Here is a 23,722-nt window from a genome sequence, read left to right as displayed (position 1 = left end):
ATATTTTAAAATTATACAAGTAGTGATACTGCACAAGGAATTTCAGTATTAACATATTTTAATTTAAAATTCTATATGGATCATGGGACTCACAAGTCAACCAATACCTACTACTGACATGGTGAAAATAAATATAAGAATACCCAATTCTTACATGCTACGTGACTGGTTAACATACAGATCAGTCATGATTTCAAGCTATTATTACACTGCGCTATAAAGATTACTCTTCTTTTCACTTTCACACATATTCATGCAGAATGATTCAGGAGTCTGCTGATCTCTGTTGAGTATATTAATTATGTAACTGTGGGTGTACAAAGACCTGAAATTATAATCTGGCAACAAAATCCCTGTATTTCCAGTTCAGTTGATGACAGTGTTGTCCATATAACAAGTTATTTGGTATCTACTAAAATTTATTTTCTATAATTTCTTGAATGATAGTTTGAAACAATAACTTCTTTTTGTTCTTTGAACAGTTTACTTAAGAATCAAAAGAGTAGCACATGTTTTTAGTAGTATAAGGCAACAGTACACACAACAGGAAATGTCAAAAATGTTCTATTGAATGTGTTTACTGAACTAACCAGTAGGAAGACCATGGCTATCACTCCCTAGATGAATGTGTTGAAAAACCTAAGAAATCATTACTGTTAATAAAATGTATGATCTTCACATTATTTTATTTTATCATCTACATCATTCCTCAGATGTTTCTAGTTCATGTTGGTTGTCTGATATTCATGTGCAACTGTCACTTAATATATATTTATTGAGACAAATGAGCAATTGTTCTTAAGTAAGTATACTTTTTTATTAAAAATCCCCGGCACTAAATACATTAGGATATGCCACCTTTAAATTGCAATTCCATAATTCTCTTACAGATTTGTTTCTAAACGGAATCCAATTCTTTGTTGGCAGAACATATGATAAAAAAATTTAAAAACCTGTTCCAACAAGTAATGATATCAAGACACTTTATTCACAAGTATATTTCATGAAGCACCTGAAACATTCCATATGCCATTCCTGATTCAATGCTTGGATAAACTCTTCCTCATCAAGAATGTTGAGACACCCAGCACAAACAGAAGATTCCATGGAAGTCCCATCAGTTGCTTCCTCTGACAGAATCAAAGAGATCATTTGTTACAACGCAATCCATCAGGATCATGGGACAGAGAAACTACATCTCAACAATCAAAGCAAATAATCTACAAAACTACTCTGATTCATCCTTATAAAGCAATTTCCAATGAGTTTTGGGAAAATGACAATCAGTTTTGTACGAAGGAATAACAATAATGATGTAATGTGACAATAACTTGAGTAGTTATTCATTAATACATTTATCATAAAATGATTTAATTTTAAACAAACAATTTTTCTGAAACATGGCAACTTAAGACTGGACGCCCACTCATGACAGGCTAGTTTTAAAATAAACTTGTTCCTCATACACACAAAATAAACGGACAGCCAGCAGAACCCTTCATATAACCGAAAACGAAAGTACAGAGTCACAATAACAGCGCATTTCTATAGCGCCATTATTAAATACAGTACCATTTGTAGCAGCTTCTTCCATTATCACATCACATACATTTAAACCGGAAATAAGCTCGAATTTACCGGAAGCATGGTGCCGTAAGAGAAATTACGTTATACTTTTATATGAAAAAGTAGTTACAACTACACCAATATTTGGTTCATGGCAAAGATAATCGCTTAAGAGCAATGAAAATACACAAGCACTTGCACAACATACCATGCCAATTCTGTTCTTCCCCACCCCCCCAGATTCTTATTTCACACTGACGTGCGGAAATTTCACTGCTGAAAATAGGATGCCCACATGCCAACCCAATGGTAATTGTATAACACTGATATACTGGACAAAGTTTCATGGATTAGCCGATTGGAAAAAATCAGTCCATCAGAGGCCTGGATAATCTAACCTAAAATTGCAAAGGCATAGGGATATCCAAAACAGCACAGGCAAGGCCAACTAATAACAATAGGATTAACAATGACAACATATTTACACTGTTGCGCAACTCCTCCGTGTCAGGCACGTTAACCATGACTGACACAGACAGACAGGTATGGGCTCATTCACTTTACAGCATCAAAAAGGTGAGATGTAGTTATGCATGTATTCACTTAGCTCAGGATAGGGATTAAATGTACCTGTGATAAAGCTCAACAAGCCTTCAGGTTCAATATAAGGCATGAAATTTCTTGACCAGCTGAGCAACTACTGTTCTCTGAAGGACCACAGAATTAATCTAAAAAGGCCAAAAAATAAGGTATGGAACACTTTTAAGAGAATAGATCAACACACTCTATACCTACTACAGGGAGCAGTCCTCCTTATGAAGCTGATAATCACTCAGTAAGCTAAACAACAGGAACCTGTTACAGGGTCCTATAAAGGACCAGCTCACTAAGAAACTCAGATATCCTCCTTTTGTAGAATAATGTGGGGTAAATAATCACACAGCACAGTTTAATTTCATTTAATATATTAATAATTCACAAAAGGATCTACTTTTAAAGAAGTACAAATACAGACATAATAAACACTATATTAACACACATTTCTTAAATGCATGGTACATGGGAGTACAAGTCAAACTAGTTCATCATTATATGAACATTTGAGCAATGAAATTTTAGTTATTGTGGATATTATTGTATCTATGAAAGAACCAGGGGTGGAGCATGCATATTTACTATGTTAGCCTGGCTAAAAACTGTAAAAAGAGATAAAACTTGTAGTTCAGTGATACTCCATACACTGGAACACACTAGAACCACATTTCTCGATTTTAATCATATAAACTTTTGTGCATGTGTGTGCTGTGTTCAACTTGTAATTGTGTGTCATAGAATATGAAGTGTAATATACACCCAACTTTCAAAATTATGACATATTGCCTGTCAGAATTATGAAACTCTTTCAAAAATATCATGCTCCACCACCAGAAAGAACTCCATATAAATTTTCATTTTCAGCACTTCATATAGAAAATTTACAATTGTGAAAACCAATGAACAAAATGGAAGTATCTTAAATTATTTCAATTAATTTGTTATGATATGTATCCACATACAAACTGTGCAGGGAAGCTGAAAATGAATTAACAAATCATGCTCCGATTCCAGTCTTCTTGAATTACCCATGAAAATAATGTTCTGTAGAGCCAAACAATCCACTTTAATCCACACCAAAGTGCTAAATTAAGACTAACATGAAAACATACAGTTTTACATGTAACATCTGATATATTGTTTGAAAGTATTTACTACTAATACACAATAAATTTTCATAGAAACATCATTCAATCATTTTAAATACTTCCAAAATCTCATTTTAATATTTATACTGTGCAAGTTTATATATGTCAAAAAAGTCACAGCTTCAAAACATTTCTTAGCAGCACAGCTGCTTTTATCAATATCAACAGTGCAATATACTACCATGACATAGAAAATATAATAGTCATCCGAGGTAAAACGAGGTGAAATATCAATAAAGTATCCCAAAGAGTTTGCTACATTATTTTAAGTATCATTATTATTAGCACAATTGACATTCACTGTTGTGCAAGAAGTGAAGCAGTGATACTTGTATACAAAATAATTAAAAAGGAATGCCATTATTTAAAAAAGACCATTAATCAGTTGAGCAAGTTGTAGTTTTGTACAAGGCCGTACAGAAGAAGAAATTGTTGTCATGGGAAATCATCAGGGTTGCCACCTCTCTAGCATTTAGTACACAGCTGGTGGCTTTAGAATTTTATCCATCTCTGGTTACTTCACGTAAATCTATGTACCATATCATCTTTACGAAGAAAACAAGAAAAAACTGATTAACTCTATCAATGCTAGGATTTTCCTTTGCACAAGAACAGACTTATGTTGACTTTCGGCATAAGAAACCACCACCTTATGGGCACATTCATGTCTGCCTGTTGCAGTCTTCAGTTGGCCTCTGCGACTAGGCTACCCCCGGAGCTTCCCCGAGAGGCAACACATATTCAGGATGTACCCCAAGGGTTCCTCCCCCCAAAGATTCCACCCCAATTTTTGCACCAGAGAGGCTTCTTCCATGGGCATTTGCCCCCACCCCTGATTTGCCTCAATTTGAGGATTTGCACACAAAATTTGCTCCCCTGAGCCTTGCAGTGACAAGAATTAAGAGACCCCTAGATTTCTACATCTTATGTCAGATCAACCAAGCCTTGGAATACACTCCATCTCCAGGGACTGTACACCTGGTACCCCCCAAACACTTGCTCACAAATGGGCCTGCAACCCCTGGGACTTTAATACATGGCCCTTTCCCTGAGATATTAGCTCCCTGGGGCCTAGTCCCCTACACTTGCTGCTCCAGGGGCTCTGCAACAAGGCTTCTTCTCCTGTGCCTAGTCCACCTGGATTTTCAAAATTCATTGCTTTATCTTCAACGGGCTTAGACATCAGTGGGCTTCCACCACAATGGGTTAGATCACCACTCGAACTACCCACCATGGGCTTGGTCACACAAGGGGATAGGCCATCTCTTCAAACTGTACCCCAGGGAATTTTCCCAGCATTCCTGCTCCCTTGGGCCAAGCCCCCAGTGCTTGCTGTTCCAGGGGCTTTGCCCCCAGGCTTAATTTATCATGCATTTCCCTGGGCTTCCAATATCAATACATTTGTCCTCACCACCGGTCACCCATGAGACTACCATTGAGAGGATTGGCTGACTAGAGGCTAAGCCACCTCCAGAGCCTTCACACCACAGGCAAACCCTGGGGATTTCTCAACAACCTTCCTCAAGAACAGGTTTGCCACCTTTGTCTGCCACATCTTACATCCCATTATTGGAGCACATTGTTGCAACAATGACCTCCATGAATATCACTCTTGCCTCTGCTATCACTCTTGAGCCTCTTACTTCCTTCTATGCCCTGCTGATGTCATCATCTGTGATACCTTTGGAATTTTAGTGTACTCCAAACCTTGTTCTCTATGGATTATACAAAAGAGATGTAGGGCATGGAATGAAATGGCATGTTAGTAGTAGCATTGGTATTCCTCCACGCACTTCTGAAGAAACACAGTCAGTAACACAGATGTCTTTATCACATACAAACAATCCTGTGTGCTAAGTTTTCTCACTCCTACATGTGTCACTGAATGAAATACTTCATCAATAGGATTAAATGGGTAACAACTGTAATAAAGTGTTCAGTGGAATACACACTGCTTGATTCACATGAACAGTAACAATAACATTAACATCAAAATTAGGTCTTTAAATAGAACATTGCAGATAAGACCCTTTAAGATTTTACTGTGGCAAACATCCATCTGGATGACAGCCAGCATTTTAATATGTCCCTAACATCTCCATGTATCAACTCAAATTAATCTGTAAAGTAAGTCAGGTTGTACTGGAAAACCACAACAGGAACATCACTAATTTCTTAGAGAAGGAAGACAAATTGGAAGACAAAACACGGTTTCAAAGACCACAACAGCTCAGTTATGATCAACACCTAAAAATAACTGCACTATTATCCAGAGGGATTTATTGCCAATTTAAATCTTATCTGCAACAGTATAATATTACTGTGCACAAGATTTAACTGCACTTACTCACAATTTAAAATTACTCAAATCAACACATTCTATGCCAACACAGCAAAGACTGCTTTTACCCCAAATAAAACAAGATCATAAGTTCTTTGTATTTTAGTAATATTTGCAACACAATATAATATTAAATGAACTATGATCAACAGCCAAATAAATTCTTTGTCCCATAAAAGAACACCTCAATAATCAGACAATTTTAAATTGAAGGATACAGCTTCAAACAAGAGCGTGGCACCAATCAGCAATAAAAAAAAACTTCTAAATTAATGAGATTTATTTTTAATAGCTGGCACCCACAAGATCCTTTAGAATTTGAAGACAATTAAGCTAATTATTTTGGTGACTGCTGCCAATGATCTTGTCACGAAGTGTGCCAAATGTCCCCTGTACCTGTCGTAGATGTAGACGCAATGTATCAGAAAATTGCTTTTGTAATTGTTGCACCTCAGAAATCTCTCGTCGGAGGTTTTCGTATTCTTCTCTCACCTGGTTAACACTCCGCAGGAGTTTCAGCACAGACACCTGCTAGACAATAAACTCATATGCAATAGTTCCTCACAGTAAATATATCTTGCATAAGCAACATGCAATTTGCTAACTTGTACAACAAACCTCTTACTGTTTAGTGCAATTAAAGTGAGGTCATCTTCACATGTAGCATTCTTAATAGAAGCAGCCAATTAAGAGTGGGGTATAAATTACTTTAACATAATTTTATTTTATTTAAGTGACCATGTTTTGTGATAGTTCTAACATGCACACCTATATAAAACACAAATTTTGAAAGGAGTATCATATATTTTACAAAAGCAATTTTTCTAAGTAAACACAAGTTAAATTCAACATAACATAATGAATTTAAAGCAGTAAATAAAAATAAGTACTATCTGCCTATTAAAAAAAGTGAAAATATAGTCAGTCTTCTTAACAGAGCCTGAGAACTGGTGTAAGGTTCTTAAAAGAAATTATTATGCCAATAATAAATACAAATGATTTACTTATTTGGGGTTTATTTCACAATGCTCTTAGTAGCCCAGACTACATAACATTGAATTATAACAACATTAATGAACTGTGAAGAACATGGAAAGGAAGGGGAATAGTCTAATTTAAGGGACTAACTTAGCATTTACCATAGGAACTTGGGAAAACCATGAAGAACCTCAGTCATGACAGCTGATCTCAGGGCTAAGATTCAAATCCACATCCTCCCACAAACATACAAAGGAAAAATGCTTTACCACTTAGCCATAACATACAATACATGGAAGTAATGAATGCAATGATGAGTGAACAACTGTCAATACTAACCAACAATTCCATATTAAAAAATAAAACCTACTTGGGTAAGAAACTGCCTATAGCACATTGCGGAGGAAGATGGGTTGATGTTTGTAACATACAAAATCCAGACATTTATTGTGAATAAATCTACTACTGGGAAGGGTGCTGATTTGAAGATGGAAACATAACCTAGAATAAGCTGCCTATGATATAACAGTTACTGATCCACACCACTTTTTTGCTGTTTCACAGGTCTAGTGGATTCTTCCATGATGAAAGAGTCACCTACCCATTTTCTTTGACTATCTAACATATAGCATGTAAACACATTTGAGTTTGAATGCAGTTGCTTATAACCACAACCAATAAAATTTGTGACACGGGGAAAAGGGTAGTGTTAAGTGTTGGTAACAAAAACAGATGTGCACCCTATTTCAAATAACAATAAAACACAGCCAACTATGGCACCTGAGAGTCAAAACATTACTACCCTGAGGACGCATTATTCCATTGGGCAAGTGAATGCAAACAGATAAAACTCAACACGGATTTGTAAAGCTCCTCTTATGTTTCCTTCAAATACAACATATATGTATTTACTTTCTTACCTCTGGAAGCTCACTGCCATCAACATGCACAACTTGTTTTTCATATTGGTCTAACTTCCATGCAATCGTGTCCAGTGTTTTATCAGCCTTCCGTACCTTTAATAAGAACGCAAATATTGATTCACGTTTCTCTACTGATATAAGAAGCTACAAATGTTAGACTAATTACCAACTCAACGTCACTTCCAAATGACAATTAATAACACAACAGATACAACGTAATTACCTACCGATTGTTCCAATTGAACAACTGCCGTTTCCATTGTGCTGTATTGTATTGTAACTATCAAACACGAGACAAAACACCGGCAATCGACACTAACAACCGCAAACTTTCAAGTACGAAGAGAATTAACCCTAACCTGTGAACTTCACTATATTCGTCGTAATCAATCTATTTCATCACAACGACTTTACATCCCCCATCAGAGAAACCTATGTTAAGTATTAGCTTTCACCGCACGAGGGCAGGAAATGATATTACATACGTGCGCTAAACCGGCGACCTACTGAATTAACAGAAAGAAATAAAAAAATACCAAGCAATCAACCGTTGGTAAAATGCACTTTGTAGTAGAGACATTTTTCGGGCTATTAGCTTACCTATTATTTTCCTTTCCCCGTAAGTCAACAATGTAAACATGAAAATATATAAGGCCTACTGAAGTCACTAAATATATTCCGCAATTTTAGATTTACATGTGCCCCCGAAAAAAATACATAAATATCTAGAAGGAAGAGAAATATATACCTAAAGATATGGTTACTGCCATGTATCCGTTCCTTGTCAGGTCCACGCAAGCTAAAATCAATAATATAATTAGTTAAAGTGTTGAAAGTTTAAACGAATCTACAGTTACAGTTACCAAGGTCGAATAATTCAAACATCATGCGGCCATGTTTTAGTAACAAGATTGTGGGTTGTGTTAATTTGTAATGAATCTATTGTTCTACGAAGTATATGTATGCAAATATTGCTTTGCCCAATAAGCAAGCGTATCAATTACCTAATCCGACCCAATTTCGTGTCTTCACTGCTGATATCTGCGTCCACACTTTAACTAGAGAATGTCTGGATGGAAAGTAATGGAATTTCGTATCGACATTATGTAGAAGGTGATTGCCGTAAAATAATAATTCTGATTTTCATTTGCTAGGTAATACCAACGTTAGGGTTCCTTGAACACGTGAGGTAAAATGATTGACACCATAATGCATGTGTCTATGCGTATGGGCATCACAAACCTAACCTCGTGCCTTCATTGCTACGTGCAACAATTAAGGAAAACCAGAAGGACCTCAGCAGTGTCTGGGTTAAGACTGGAACTCATGTGAATATGAATACTACACCAAGGTGTTCAACGAAGTTTTGTCTCTAACAATTTCACTAACCCCATGGAACACAGTCCCCGAAAAGTTCCCATTCACTCAGCTGTTCAGAAAATCGACCACTTTATATGAAACACGACAGTGCATTAGAGAGCTTAAAAGTGCACATAACGTGTTCCTATCCGGAACCAGATTAAACTAGCTCGCACTCACGCTTTATTTCTCTAATATATGAATCAATATTAACTTCTATGCACCTCCCTCCAAATTTTCAGACCAACATCTCACCATGCACTCTACAAGAACGGTCCATATTACCCTCAGCTCGATGACCCTCATAGTACACGCTGAACAGTACTCCCCATATTCAATCTCTCATGTTCGCCTGTTACTTCCTTCTCGGTACTTTGTTTTCAAATACACTCAATAAATAAAAATGTCCTGTTACATGATATATTTTAACATTAAAGACAGCTGTTTAAATATATGACACAGCAGAGACTATTTTTGGGAAATGTCACTTTATTAAGCTTTCAAAGAAATCACATACTATTACAGAAAACACAAGGGTTCATAAGGTGTTCAGTATACATGTTCTAGAAACTGCGCCAACCATGTTAGTACCGTAGTCGGATGTTAACCAGTGGAATTTGTTGCTGTAACAAAAACATACATTCAAAATTTTAAAAATCTGTTACATCAATTCAACCATTTAAAGTCCAATAGTATCTACAGGGCTATTCAAAAAGATTGTCGGGGTTTTGTGAATTTTTGTGGGGCAATGCATTAAACATACGACTATTATCATTAATCTGGTGGATAGAGAAACTCTCAAAGTTTTGTTCTGTACCGCCCGCCATCCAGTAGTTACGCGATTGGCCGCCAGGTGCCAGATTTTGCAATATGACGTCTATATGCACCAATGTAGCACCTGCTTTAACAATATCTAACTCTGTATTTTGCCCGCAAAAGGTATTTATGAATTTCATAAACAGCTATCATTTCTCTAAACAGCATTAACCAGTCCTTTGTAAAGGAAAAGTGTCTGGTTTCTTTGTGGTAGGGACTGAATCCTTAAATACTAATGAGACGAACTTCGGCTTCAAAGGGTTAACAGCGCTGAATCTCATCTTTTCTACGGGGCACTTGATACTTATTTGAAATCTTACCACTGCCCGACCTATAAAAAAAGAAGAAGAAGAAATAAAAGACGTAACAAAAGAAAATATAAAGTTTGTCATCTGAGAGGATAATTAGTGGTTCTGTTGGAGATTGGAGTTTGAATCCCGGCAGGGCAACCACAACGTATAGGCCCACCCAGCGTCCCATTCAATGGGTGCCGGTATTCTTCCATAGGGGATAAAGAGGCCGGGGCCTGAAACTGCCTACTTACCTCCATCCAGAGTTGTGGTTACTAATGCAACTGCATTCGCTACCCGTACGTCCACTGGTTCCAGTCCAACCCCTACTTGGTAAGCAAGCCTCTCTGCTGCATGTCTTACCGTTCATCAATGTTGGTCTTCTGGATAATAACAACGTTTCGGACTGACATACTGTCTCCATCTTCAGGGCTGACAGTATATTCCTCCTAAACGATGGTATCTACCTGGTGTGACAAACCGGGAGACCAATATAGACATATTCGTCGATGTGAAATGTCATCTTACCGTTTGGCGCTCCGTTGCCTCCTCGACCACCGCGACAAGCAGGTCCCCCAGGGCTACCATTGGCGTGGGGTCCATCAGGGGCATGGGCCCCGTATACCACACTCTCCCACTGCAAACATAACCACATATTCATTTAATACCTTTGACACCATATTCGAAATCCTGTGTCGTTCGAAGTTGTTTTATACGGAAATTTCTGTTTTACTAAACCTTTATATTTCTACTCCTGCCTGTTGCCTCGAGCAGGGTGAGCGGGGCTCATAATTGTCAGTTATATGAATCTTCTAATACACCAACATTAATAACAATTATTATGACATAGTGCGTAGAGATTATAATATATCAGGACGTAATTCTCCAAATTAAAGTTAAAACAACTTCTTTATGTGTGCGCTAAAAAGAAACTAAGATTTGGGGAACTGAGAATAGGGCCTATTACAAAATGAGAACATAGATTTATCTAGCTTACCTGATTTTGTTTGTATCGTTAAACCATAGCTAGGATTCAAGAATCATTAAATGTGTATAGAGTGTACTACAGCAGTCGCTTGGAAGAACATGCTAATTGGAGAATAATTAAACTAGATGTTAATTAAATGGCTTGCGATAATTACTTAGGTGACTTAGGATTAAGTCCAATAATGGCATTCACTTTCCTTCTTCTGGGTCAGAGAATTACTTAATGTCTTCGCGCCTTAAAATGCTGTGGTATTTTTAAATAAGAAACCTAGTAATCCTATCATAAAATAGCCAAATATTCCAATTATTTTGTATTTATTCGTGAATAACAGACAACCACCACCACGGTGGTCTAGCGGTTAGAACGCTGGCCTTGTAATCCTGGGGTCTCGGGTTCAATTCCCGGTGGTGCTCAGATTTATAACTTGTGTTTGGCAAGGCCGTGGTCTAAGCAACACCGAGTTTTCCTCCGGGGGCTTCCCCGGTTTCTCCGTGGCATCCCAACAATTACTCCATTCACACACAGAAGAAGGCAATGGCAAACCACTTGTGGATCATCTGCCAAGAACGTATATGAACAGATCCCAGTCCGAGAAAAGGATAGAATGATCCTGTTCATATGGACCTGTCGTCAGACAGAACACTAAATAATAAATAAACAGACAACCGCGATTTAAAACGCACTTACCATGATGCAGCACATAGCAACAGCCATGATTACTACCGTAAGAATCAGCTTCATGTCGAGTGTTCTATTTGCTTCCTACTGACGAAAAGTACAACGTTACCCGTATCCGACTGCCATATTTATACTGTAGAATGAACTCAAATCACTTCCTCATCATTACCAACATCCGACAGCCGACCATAAATGTCACATCACTGATAAATCAACAAATATTTGTCATCATGTTCACGCTCTTGTAGTTTTAAATGAGACTTCCACAATGTCAGTTTGTTCATAATTGATGCGGAAATGTGTTTCGAGTGCGCCAGAAATATATATAAATATTGTACTAGTTTTGGTATGTATAATTTGTTTTGACCGTCTAATCCATCACTCATAATATTATTACTAACGATCAGCGATGTTTTTTTTTCACAGATGTCGCGTCATGCGAACAAGGTTTGCACCGTCCGGAACATTTTAACTAGTTCAATGACGCCTCTAAAATTTATTTCAAGGTATGATTATGTAGATGGTGTCTTCTGTTTCATCATTTGTCATATCCGGTAATGGTGGTAAAATAAAGATAATTTGAACGAGTTGAAAAATAAGTTATAATAAGCACTCCGTTTCAGAGGACACAGAATTTCAGGGTAGACCTGGACCTGCCTACCTGGCTGTGGTATCAACATTTCAGATAGGAGAATCCATTGGGCAGGGTGGCGTGGGCGAAGGAAGGACAGGTGGAAAAATACATGCTGTAACCAGTTGATCTCGAACCTGAAACCTTCTACTCAGAACACCTCCCCTTTAGACCACCAGGCTCCCTATTTACATATGTTAATTTAAAAGTTATAGCCACAAAATTAAATTTGTCATTGTTTATTTAATGACGTTTGCAAAAACTTTAAAGACGTTAAAATATAAGTAGCTAAGTAACTGACTGACCAAGTGACTACCATCTGACAATGACCATGAAAATTTGGTACATATTTTATGTTTCTCATACCTGAGTTACATGTTCAGACTAACATTTCACTCTGATTTTAATACCCTTTCATACGCGGATGTAGATGAATATAATCTCCAAAACACTGTAGTCCAATTTTATTATAAATACTAGCAAATAGTCCATTAAAAAGATGGGAAAAATCTAAAAGTGAACACATATAATCATAAATATTATCCCATAAGGCCCAAAATTATTTAGTTTTATTATATTAATACATTGTGAAAAAAGACTATGTACGAAGTCCGACAATTAAATAACGACAGTGTACTTACATGATGACCGTATTATATTTTATTCCGAACTGCAGCTATACATGAATTCCAGCAATATTTACAACTACCGAGAAGTCATTCTCTTCCAGATTATTCAGAACGGCTGCCTTATCCTGAATCTCTTCGACAATTTCAAAATGTGATCCTTGAGATAATTTTTCATGGCAGGAAAGAGGAACAAATCACATAGAATAAAATCTGGTGAACAAGTTGGGTGTTCCTGGACCAAGACTGATTATTCTGCCAAAAAAAAATTCTTGTGGGAAAGTGTTCTGTCATTCTCCTCCTCCGCTGCAGTTAGTCGTTAGTAAGGTTGTTGCACACCATTTTTGCACAATTTCTTCATCAAATTTTCCGTCAAAATCAATATGTTAATATACAGTTATTCTGCAATAATTCTGACAAGACGTCGATCATGTCCCCCCCTCCCAAACTTATGACCTTTTCGATGTTTTCATCCGATTTTTTTTTACCGGACGTCGAAGTTGGCTGTCAAACTCCACTTCACGTGCTCTTGATGTAACCTCTCATCCACACGCGTGCTTCAAAAATTTAAAAGATTTCCGCTGGTTTTATTCCAAGCTTGAAAAAATAAGTTCGTATATTGATTGTTTATAGTTTGCTACCACAGATTATACAGTGTTTAATTAAGGTATTTATCGATTGGCGGCAGCACTCGTCATCGACTCACGCTTCCCAAGAGCCAGTTTTCGTTATTTAAATGTCAGACCTCGCATATCTTTAACAGAGCGTTATAGTCAGTTTGTACAATAATTGGGTTTCATCACATATCTTAAACGTATAATTGTGTTGACGGCAAATAGTAAAAATAAGACTCAAACATTCTAAGCCAATGTAACGCAACCAGCGTACTATCACATAGGCCTCTATGTACAGACACTTGAGATATGGCAAGCTCGACTACACACAACAAATAAAATTTCATCATTAGTTCACATGTTCTTCTTCAGGACCCCGCTCAGCAGCAATGCGCTCGTGTTCAGCCGCAATCCGTGCGAAAAGGTCTGCGTGTTGTGCCTTAGCCGCTGCGACTGTAGGGGTGTCAGCCACAGGGTTGCTGAGTACGGGGTGAAATCCTTGAGCATCGGCCACATACTCCACAGTCCGCACCTGATATCGGGGATCCACGTACGCAAACATTCCTGCGTGAGACACAGTTAAGTTCACTGCATAACTCCATTTGAATATACATAGGGACTGTTTTGCAGAACAGGGCTTTAATTTGTCATAATGGAAATCACGAATGCGTTAATGTTGTGTAGGACAAGCCATTATGATTTACCGCCAATATCAAATTTAGTCGAAATTCGTCAAGTCAGTAATTCGAAGTGTTACGCCTAATACTTTGGTTTCGTGTTAACAAGAGGTTTTGTAAATTCGTCTGCTTAAACAAACAATCGAACTCATGTTCTGACAAAGGCCAGTTGTTATCGACACGAGAGCGCTCTTAGCTGTAACAATGAAGTTGCAATTTCCATTTCTTGCCACACAGACATTTACATTGTTCACTTCAATCCGATGACATTTCGAAGCAGCTAAATACCCTAACTTCGTCCAAACGGACGGACGTCTCATAACTGTGGATTAAATTTTGCAAATTCGAAGTCGGTGCCCTTAAGTGTGAAAAACTGAAAATTCGACAAAATAGATTCTCAGCTTCTTGACTTCCATCTCGTACAAAGCAAAGTATGAAAAACGTTAGCGACTAGACAAAAATTCGCCATGAGCTGTTCGACCGGTGTTCAACTCCCGGCAGGGGCAAAGATGGTTGGTTCTCTTTGCCACCTCGTCTATACCGGTTTTGGGGCCCACCCAGCTTCATGTCCAGTGGGTATCGTAGGTACCTTTCCCCGTGATAAAACCGGACGGGATCTAAAATTCAACACTAATCTCAATCTACTGCCGGCCAAGAATGCGTGGACCTATAATTCCACTCCTCCATTCGCCTTCATGGCACAGGGACACCTTTACAGTTTTACAAGAGAAAACTAGCAGAGTAATTTGAAATTATTTTTACATAATTATCAACGTAGAAACATACTACAACTTTCGTTTCATTTACAAAACTGCTGAACAGATTTTGATTCAATTTCGCATTCAGAGTGTACACAGACAGATGTGGCGGCCAATTTAATTTTGGTTAAAATCGATCTAATATAGATAACCCTTACTTTACGTGAACCTCGTATAGACATTTATCAGTTTGTATTTCCCAAATGTCGTGATTTTAAATATGGAACGAATTTTGAGTTTATGAATTTTTACAAAGAACATACGTACAATAATTTTTTTGAAATGTTACGAAGATATACATGTCAGTCCTGTGTAGATACATACCGCGGATGGTTCCAGAGCCATCACTCGTCTCAGAATGTGTTCTGTCTACGTGACCCGGGTAACGACCCGCAGCGTACGTGAAGCTGTAAGGCTGTGGGGGCTCAACAGGTGTTTCAGACTCTACCAGGTCCTTAGGGTCGGCGGCCCAAATACACGTCGACATCATAAGAATCACCAGAACCTGTCGACATTACAAGAAGCTTATACCACGTGAGAAGGATGTTACTTTCGGCTCAAGGTTTTGAACTAGGCACGTCAGACCCAATATGTCAATATTTAAACAGCCCACTTTTGTTACGCGACTGTCCAAGCAATATGGAAATCCGATAAATGAGCGCTGTAGCATTGCCATGCCAGCTTCAGAAATCTTATACGAGAGTCGTTTCTGTTACTGTACGAAGGACCAAGGCATCGGAAGTCTGTAGACATTATCTTCTACAGAACCTCAGAAGAAGATATCTAGTGGTGACAAGTGCGGAGACCTTGCTGGTCAATTAACTGCACCACTCGCCCCGCTCATCACGTTCTGTACAAATTTCAGGCAGCTGAATATCAAAATAACTCTTACATAAAAATGGAAAAGAAACAATGGTACTTGTGGGTTATCGGGACACAAAACGTGAGAGTCAAATATCTGGAGTTGGATTGGCACGGAAAACTGCGCATGCGTATAAAATATAATAATTTTCAAGTATATGTCATTTATCCACACACATTAACCTAACCTAACCTATTTTTAAAGCGATGTGTCCCGATAACCCACAAGTACCAAAGCAATTTTTAATATTATGTTTCCATCTACATCTATGCCCCCCAAGTGATCATTTCAGGTTTTCCATGAACCGTTTCGTATACATTTCTCATCTCTTCCATGCCCAGACATGTCCTGCCAATCTCATCTAGCAAAATTTTAACTTCATTAGGTAATTTTCTGAGTAATCCTTTTTTCTTTAACTTCTCTTCGGCTCAAACATTCTGTTTTGTACATTGTAATAATGAGATTTTTAAATAGGGGGCAAGAAGATAAAGGCGTTTTATAAATTACTTTCCAACGTGTTTATTTCTACGCGTCTTTGACATACGAACCAGTTTTAGCCTCGAACGCGGAACAAAAAATTTCATCAAAGCCCTTCAAGGACGCTGCCAATGAGCGAACTACGTGAGTCACGACAGAAGAATGACGCATGCGCCACACCCAGGATCGAGTGTTGTTCTCTTAATCAGACACAAAATGTGCAATTTCAAACAAAAACAAGGGCAAACTTGGCCAAGAGACCGGCTGTACTGACAGATTTTCGTCGCTTATCTCAGTCCCTCAGAGTAAACAACCAGGATAACTGTTAAACAATGCACACGTGTGGGCAACTACGTGAATCTAGTGAACTTGGACACGAGTCTTGATCCGTTTTATTTTTTAACACTTCTCCAGAAAAACATCTGGATCACATGTTATGGCAGACAACGATAAGTTTCCTTTTTATAACACTTGCAAATTCGTAACACCGAGTTCACATACATACAACACAACTGCAATTGTTGGACATGTAGTATTCAATTCGCTTGAAACACAACGCAATTTGAGTGGCTTGTGCCTTACCTTCATTGCAAATTCAGTGCTGAAATCACTCTGAAATATTCCAAACTACGGCAGACAATCTTCTGTTGTCGTATATGGTCAGGTGAAAGTGCGCTGCAAGCGGTAAAATGAAACTAAAAGTCAAATCAGCCAATAGGAAAATATATATACACACATCTTGCCCTTCCCTCCATGCTTTCTTGCGCAAACATCTTCAAAATCTGCCCGAGGCAAACAGTAACCCTGAGTACAAACTCTGCATACAACATACCTATCGATTTCTGTACTTCATGCATCTGCTCCAAATAGTAGAAGTCCGCTAAACACATTTACACACTTTCTTATTTGAATGTATAACAGGAGTAATCTTTAGCCGTCATTTTCTATTTGGAATGATTTCGCTGTTTATTAATAAGGAAAGAGAAAACAGCTCTCTCCAACATTTACGCCCGCGTCACATGGTTTGATCAAGTCTTTTAGTTTTTTGATTATGGGACTCATTGAGGGCGCTGTCACTCCCAGTCTCCTACACGAAAACTGTTCAGACCGGTATTCGTCTTCCACACAAGGTCCAGTGGGCCAGAATTCGACTAGCGTGTACCAAACATGCCCAATTATTTTTTGAAGGCTTAGCAACACGCTTCTTTCTCTGAATTAGTGTAGTGAATATGTGATCAACAGACAAATCTTGACGGGCAATCCTGAGTTAAACAATGGATAATTAACAGACTGACTCCATACCACATTGTAATTCTTCTTCTTTTTCCGGTTTAACAATGTTTGTACATTTTCCGGTACCCTTTACGAGTCCCCAACTTTTTCAGTTGGCTTGATCTATGAACATTCGGTAGGACTCCTTGGACGAGGGATCGGCCCATCGCAAGGCCTCTACCTGTACACAGGGCAGCACAACACAGAAAAACGCGGACAGACATCCATGGCTTGAGTGGGATTCGAACCCACGGTCCCAGCGGCACAAGACCCACGCCTCAGATTTGATTTGATCATTAACATTTGATGAAAACACAAATCATGGAGGTCATGATGCAATTTTCTCTAGACAGCTGTTGTTTCATTTCTCTTAGGACCAAGCATCTCAGAACTCTCATCTTGCTCTCAATATATGATCTTCCCTTATGACAAGAGATTAATAATAACACACAATAGCCAAAGTTTAAATTTACTTTAGACATATTAATCTTTGCAGTTTAGATGGATGTCAGGAAGAAAAGATTCTAAACTGAAAATTAGCAAGAACTGTGCTCACTTAACCTGCTCTTAATTTCTGAGCAAATATAATTTTAATTTATTACTATCATTAAAAACAATCAAGTTGTCACATTTTTGCCAAGGCAACATTTTGTAAGATGCTACTTTTTTCACAGTAAGCAACTGCAATTCAAAATTCCAGTGGTCCAGTTCGACATGCACTGCAGTTCCGTACTGGCAAATCATTTAATCCAAGTCAAAATCCAGCCAGAAGCTTCATAATAATATAGGTTTTAAGAGACTAAATTATAGTCTGTTTTTTCCCATTCTTACCCAAAGAATCAATCATATTCAATTAACAATAATAAATAGTATTATCAGTATAAGCTGATACCCCAGCAGTGAAATCCCTATTTAAAACAATAGATGTGGAGCGTAATTGTCACCATTTTTCATGAGGTTAGAATTTCATTTCCTAGACATAATATTTAATGAAGTTAAGGTATAAAGAACTCTCTGTATGAAACCCACATAAATAATAAATCTATCATATTAGTGTCTAAAAATCAGGTCTGGAACAGAACGTCATTCTTCTGGAGCTGTGACGGGTACTTTAAAGAAAAGGGTATGCCAAAGAAGAACATAAATATGAGACAAGTGGAAGGTAACATACTTACCAATGATATATCATTCATTTTAACATAATCTCTAATGTGTCATTCCTGAAAACAAGTCCAATGAATAACACTAACCTCCATAAAAGTGATCAAAATAAATAAACTTATGTCATAATTACAAACAATACAAGGAACATCAAAATTAACGCACATTAAATACCTCATATTATTTCCATAAAATACAACTATTTATCATACACAGGGTTGGTCTACATATGAGGAATGAACATTTAGCTTTGGAAACAGAACAGGATAAGTAAATACAGTCCTCAAATATTATTTGCCTCACAATATTTCCACTCAACAGTGAGAAAAGTCACATATACAATTAACCTGCCTTTGGACTGCATTGCTCTCTGCAGTGAGACTAAAGATATAAACATGTTTGCTCATTATATCACCATCATAACTGCTGCCAACTAATCAACCAAATGATGTGATATTGCATATTCTGTTAGGCCTACTATGATCCATCTGGCTGACACCAAATACTATTAAAAAAATTATGTAGTGTAAACACGACAGTAACCAGAACTTCCCTAGGACCCTGCCTGAAGGATTCACACTTTTCCTCTCTTTATTTTTAATATTCCTTTTACAAACAACAAGAAAAAATGAAAGAAAATAATGAGTATCAATTAATTAATAACAGTAAATGTTACAGACATCTTCCTAGTATAACATGAACACTATACATGATGACATGATTAGGGCACTGGTGAATATATCTTCACTTCAAGCATTGCATCATTCCAATTACGAATTCCTTCCCAGTCACAATGACACTATTTCTATTGTCTGGGTTACAAACTTACACAAAACCATCTTTTCCTTTCTTCTACCACTTTTCAAGGTTATGAAAAAAATAAATATACTCCATAGATTTGTATATATAACAAAACAAAGGATCAAATTCTTTGGTTTCAGCACCTTCATCTGTGATGAAAGATTCATAGTAATATTTACTTTACCAATAATTAAAAATAGTAATAACTGTATGTCAACATTTTTATTGTATGTAATATCATTCATGCCAAACAGAAAACAATATCCTATAGCAACAACATAGTGGCATTTCAAAAATCAAAGAATATTTAGTTTCCGCAAGTACTTTCTCAGGAACTTACTAAAACTCCTTGCACTTCTAATCCAATACAGAGAACAGGATGCAACACAGTGCTGAAGATTTTCAGTGTTCTACGGTAGCCTGAATTTCTTTAATGTTGTTTTCATAACAACTTAATAAATATTTTACTTATGAAGCAAGCAAATGCAAGATCATAATGTACCACAAGCTCAGGAGCAAAATTTAATGTACTTATTTCACCATTTTCAATGCAGCATTAACCTACAAAAATTTAAATAAGGATAGAATACCTGGAAGTAGCTGGAAAGACCAATATATCTTATGAACCTTTGAATGAGCTTCAAAACACATAATTCCTGCAGGAAGAAAGCAAAGAAGTCATATTCTCAAAGTTTACCCTTACCAGATGAGTACTTGCAAGCTGTTAAACAGCATCTACTGAAACTCATACATAGGAATACAAAAATGAGTTGATTACAATGGGATACATATTGTAATTTAATATACTAAATTCATACTACTATATATTCACATGAACAAACATAAGTTGTATGAGTCCTGCAAACTTTGATGAAATCAATAAAATGTGTGTGTTTAGCAAGTAAAAAGCAAACAAATAACCAAAACTGGAATGTTTGCTTACATATACACACACACAGAGAGAGTGGGGGGGGGGGGGGGGGGAGGATGCACCATAAGATCAAAATAAAATTGTGTAGTTATGTACATGTTGCTACAGCAAACAAAACCTAACATTTAAGATACAGTGGGTAAAGTTATAAATATGGCATTTTCCTTATAATAATTATTCCTATAGGCTCGGAATACACTTGACTGCAGAATTTTTCAGACATAACAGTAAATTCTGTTTCTGGTAATGTCAAAATAATTATACACCTTGATTCCCATTAATATACTAGTTTACAAAGCATAGAAATAGACTAAACATTAATAAGAAATCAAAATATGATACAACAATGAATGACTTGAATCATCTCACCCCAAGTCCTTTACACCTGAAGAATAGAATCCCATATCAAATTTAAAAGATTTTATGCCATTATTTCTTGAGTAGCTTATTCATTTCTTTGTTCTGTCGTAGGATGGTAAAGTCAGCCTTGTCTGTCTTATCATTCAGCCGATCTAGTACTTCATTCTGAGTATCAATTTCCTCACCAAGTCCTTGTGCAAGGCCCTTGAGACGTGACAGAGAAGAGCACATGTCCTCAAGGTTTCTATCTATAACCTTATTCACATTGTTACCACTGGAAGTGTCAGGCTGACTCCATGTGTCATGATCTCCAGATAGACCACGTATCTTGAGACCTGAATAAACAATGAAATATGATTGTTACCAGAAACAGGGGAATAAATTGACAGTGGAACCACGGTTCCAGAGAATTTGAGGTAAATACGTCTTTGTATTTAAATTATATTTAGGCAATAAATACAATGAAAGGAAGTTTATATATTAGCTTTATTCTTTAGCTTCAATGTCATCCATCTTGTTATCTCTACATAGTATGATGGAACACCTAAATGCAGCAGTAGCATGAAGTGCGATGCACCTTTATTTGTATAAATAAATGTTTCTAGAACCTAAACCATTTGTGATATGTAAAATCTGAAAACAGATATGGAAAGCTCAAGAGGTAATACGTATTTCGTACGTAATGTGTCCAGATCCATCTCGTATGGTTTTCGAGAGGCGGGCGTTTAACGCTTAACGTGATGAACTATAATAATAAATAGGAATCCCTTACCTCAAACTTTGTTCAATTGTAAGTGACCACGATGTCCACCCGCAATGATCAATTTAATCAAAACTAAAATGGAGAGAGTGGAGGGCAGCATCACAGATTTTTTAATAATTCTTATATAAGATAAGTAATTGTGATATTCTAAAACGTTTTTAACAGCACAATTTATCTACTCTACGACGCACTTCTTCTACAAGCAATTCACAGCTCAGCTCTTTCCGCAATAACGGAAGCGGATTGTTGATGGCAGTAGAAACAGAACAATTCCGAATAAACAGATGACATAACAATTAGTTTCTTAGGTAAAGGAGTAAAGCATTGTTATGCATGCAGGAGTTCATATAAAAGCTGACCACTGTCGGTCCATATTTACACATTGTTGGTATGGATCTAACACATTTTCCTAACGCTGTTTTGCTGAATGACTCTTCCGTATAGACGTATTTACGTCAAAAAATAATCAAATGTAACAGCAAGACCTAACAAAACTTGTTAATTTACTTTCCGAGTTCTAGAAAATAATATGCAAGAGCATCAAACAAAGTTCACACAATAAAATAATTTGGTGCTTCACAGTATTAAATTAAATCTCACATAAAGATATAAATAAAAACTAATCTGTAAGTTATAATAACTGAAAGAATAAAGGCTTGATGACTAGGCTCTCCAATCCCAGCAGGTTGCACTATTTTTCTGTATGCTTCCATGTCCTGAATGGATCTTAGTCCACACAGAAACTTTCCAAACATACACTGAAGGTTCCTTCCTCATAAGTAATATGTAAAAATTATTAAACTATCCATTCACATTCATTTAATGCCAGGGTCTTGAATGCACAGAGCTTTATTTCTATGACCATAATATCAAGATTATATTATGTGTAGGGCAACCTTATTCTCTGTCCTGTACACCATCTGTCAACTAATTAGCAAAAACTGTAAATACAGAAAGAGAATAAAAAATCTCACTGCTACGAAAAGAAGTGAACTTTCTTTTCAGCATGCAAGTAAAGTGTCATCACCTGGATGGTTTTCATTTGTTGAACCAAGATTTGCTTTTGAACTATTCACTGTGCTGGCTAATGGGCTAGAAGTTGCTGTTGTTCCAAAACTACTAGAAGAATCATCTGGTTGCTTCAGACTTGGGCCAGGAACCTGCTCTCCAGACTTTCCACTCAAATAATTCTTCAAACTGCCAAATACGCTCTATAAAAACACGGATTTTAATACAATAATAAATATTTCTGAATTTCAGCCTATACACCACCAAACCTTTACAAAATATGGTTTAATACCTGTACTTACCTTAATGCCCTGAATATGCTTCTGACTGAATCGAAGCGCATTATTAATATCATCCAATCTCTTTTCTGTACGCTCTAGCTGTTCTCTCTGACGTATAAGCTCCTGTACATTAAAAGTAAAAGACAAAAATATCAATAACAAACAAAAAAATAACTGTCTGAAATTCAATTTGTATGCAACAAACACCTGCTACGCGTAACTAGAATGAACCAGTCACTTAACATAACCTTAAATTTAAGATAATAACTACCTCGGCAGTTGCCACTCCAATCTGCTCCGAATCTCGTAATAAACTAATAGACCTTTCAGACGACTGGACAGTTCTATCTTCAATTTCTTTCTTCCTTTCTAAAAGCTGTAATCGCTTATCTTCTAGAGCACTTTTCTCCTGACAATAGGAAGTATTAGGAAGAACGTATCCAGAACTTCCAGATTTTGAATGTCGTAAAAATGTCTCATCGTCCACGTCATCTTCGTCTACAGAGAAAAACGGAGTGTTAAGATCAGTTATGTACCGTCTCCCAGCCATTTTAAAACACTTAATCACCGTACTTCTCAACTCACGGACGCCATGTCAACAACTCCCTCAATATCAAGGACAGCCAACGTAACACAGTCACGAAACCCGACACACGACATTGGTAACCATGGAAACGATAAATTCAACAAAGACTTTCTATAATTCAATTTCATTTTATTAAACACACGAATGAAACTATATATAGTGTTATATTAGATAGTGTTCTAATATCCTCACGAATGTAAATGTCCCTACTCCTGCAGAAATTGACCAACTAT

The 23,722-nt window shown here is 37.0% G+C and overlaps 4 protein-coding genes across 6 annotated transcripts in view; all 4 read right to left on the bottom strand.

The window, feature by feature from the left end:
- The window catches only part of LIMK1 (LIM domain kinase 1), a 28,520-nt gene extending 26,807 nt beyond the window's left edge, over window positions 1-1,713 (bottom strand). For both annotated transcript variants that reach the window (XM_087357876.1, XM_022077938.2), the window contains exons 1-2: window positions 1,573-1,713; window positions 1,013-1,130 (exon numbers count right to left, since the gene is read on the bottom strand). In XM_087357876.1, the coding sequence (XP_087214002.1) occupies window positions 1,013-1,130; window positions 1,573-1,594 (140 nt within the window). In that variant the 5' untranslated portion in view covers window positions 1,595-1,713. The remainder of the gene's footprint in view (window positions 1-1,012; window positions 1,131-1,572) is intronic.
- A 797-nt stretch (window positions 1,714-2,510) lies between these two features.
- On the bottom strand, window positions 2,511-8,041 carry LOC110836585 (uncharacterized). Of its 2 annotated transcripts, none has more exons than XM_022077923.2 (3): window positions 7,778-8,041; window positions 7,548-7,643; window positions 2,511-6,180 (listed from the first exon to the last, which is right to left on the bottom strand). In XM_022077923.2, exons 1-3 carry the CDS (start codon window positions 7,808-7,810, stop codon window positions 5,983-5,985), a joined length of 327 nt encoding a protein of 108 aa, XP_021933615.1. In that variant the 5' UTR covers window positions 7,811-8,041; the 3' UTR covers window positions 2,511-5,982. The 2 variants fall into 2 exon arrangements, with proteins under 2 accessions (XP_021933615.1, XP_021933616.1); XM_022077924.2 differs by having other exon boundaries at window positions 2,511-6,177; window positions 7,778-8,033.
- A 4,818-nt stretch (window positions 8,042-12,859) lies between these two features.
- Window positions 12,860-17,296, bottom strand: LOC110836589 (Cuticular protein 57A). The gene is made up of 4 exons (XM_022077932.2): window positions 17,159-17,296; window positions 16,909-17,001; window positions 15,312-15,492; window positions 12,860-14,116 (listed from the first exon to the last, which is right to left on the bottom strand). Exons 2-4 carry the CDS (start codon window positions 16,912-16,914, stop codon window positions 13,902-13,904), a joined length of 402 nt encoding a protein of 133 aa, XP_021933624.1. The 5' UTR covers window positions 16,915-17,001; window positions 17,159-17,296; the 3' UTR covers window positions 12,860-13,901.
- Window positions 17,297-18,915: 1,619 nt separating this feature from the next.
- Snap29 (Synaptosomal-associated protein 29kDa) lies at window positions 18,916-23,526 on the bottom strand. Its single transcript, XM_022077940.2, has 4 exons — window positions 23,175-23,526; window positions 22,925-23,026; window positions 22,642-22,825; window positions 18,916-21,186 (listed from the first exon to the last, which is right to left on the bottom strand). The coding sequence occupies exons 1-4, from the start codon at window positions 23,451-23,453 to the stop codon at window positions 20,921-20,923; spliced, it is 831 nt and encodes a 276-aa protein (XP_021933632.1). The 5' UTR covers window positions 23,454-23,526; the 3' UTR covers window positions 18,916-20,920.
- Between the last annotated feature and the right edge of the window lie 196 nt (window positions 23,527-23,722).

Source organism: Zootermopsis nevadensis, unplaced genomic scaffold (assembly GCF_977971745.1).
Source record: "Zootermopsis nevadensis isolate Lab colony 2312 unplaced genomic scaffold, Znev_1.0 Znev_ptg000028l, whole genome shotgun sequence".
Lineage (NCBI taxonomy): Eukaryota > Metazoa > Arthropoda > Insecta > Blattodea > Termopsidae > Zootermopsis > Zootermopsis nevadensis.
Note: the sequence above shows the minus strand (reverse complement) of the source record. Positions and strands in the feature narration are given on the sequence as shown.

What these genes read in the sequence shown, in the direction of transcription:
- Snap29 (XM_022077940.2), bottom strand. Translation starts at nt 23,453, where the DNA reads ATGGCTGGGAGACGGTACATAACTGATCTTAACACTCCGTTTTTCTCT. An exon ending in TTGGAGTGGCAACTGCCGAG is followed by an intron (nt 23,027 to 23,174) that starts GTAGTTATTATC and finishes TTTAATGTACAG; the next exon opens with GAGCTTATACGTCAGAGAGA. An exon ending in AGCATATTCAGGGCATTAAG is followed by an intron (nt 22,826 to 22,924) that starts GTAAGTACAGGT and finishes GTGTTTTTATAG; the next exon opens with AGCGTATTTGGCAGTTTGAA.
- LOC110836585 (XM_022077923.2), bottom strand. Translation starts at nt 7,810, where the DNA reads ATGGAAACGGCAGTTGTTCAATTGGAACAATCG. An exon ending in TTGTTCAATTGGAACAATCG is followed by an intron (nt 7,644 to 7,777) that starts GTAGGTAATTAC and finishes TTCTTATTAAAG; the next exon opens with GTACGGAAGGCTGATAAAAC. An exon ending in ATGGCAGTGAGCTTCCAGAG is followed by an intron (nt 6,181 to 7,547) that starts GTAAGAAAGTAA and finishes TTTATTGTCTAG; the next exon opens with CAGGTGTCTGTGCTGAAACT.
- LOC110836589 (XM_022077932.2), bottom strand. An exon ending in TGGCTCTGGAACCATCCGCG is followed by an intron (nt 14,117 to 15,311) that starts GTATGTATCTAC and finishes TGTCTCACGCAG; the next exon opens with GAATGTTTGCGTACGTGGAT.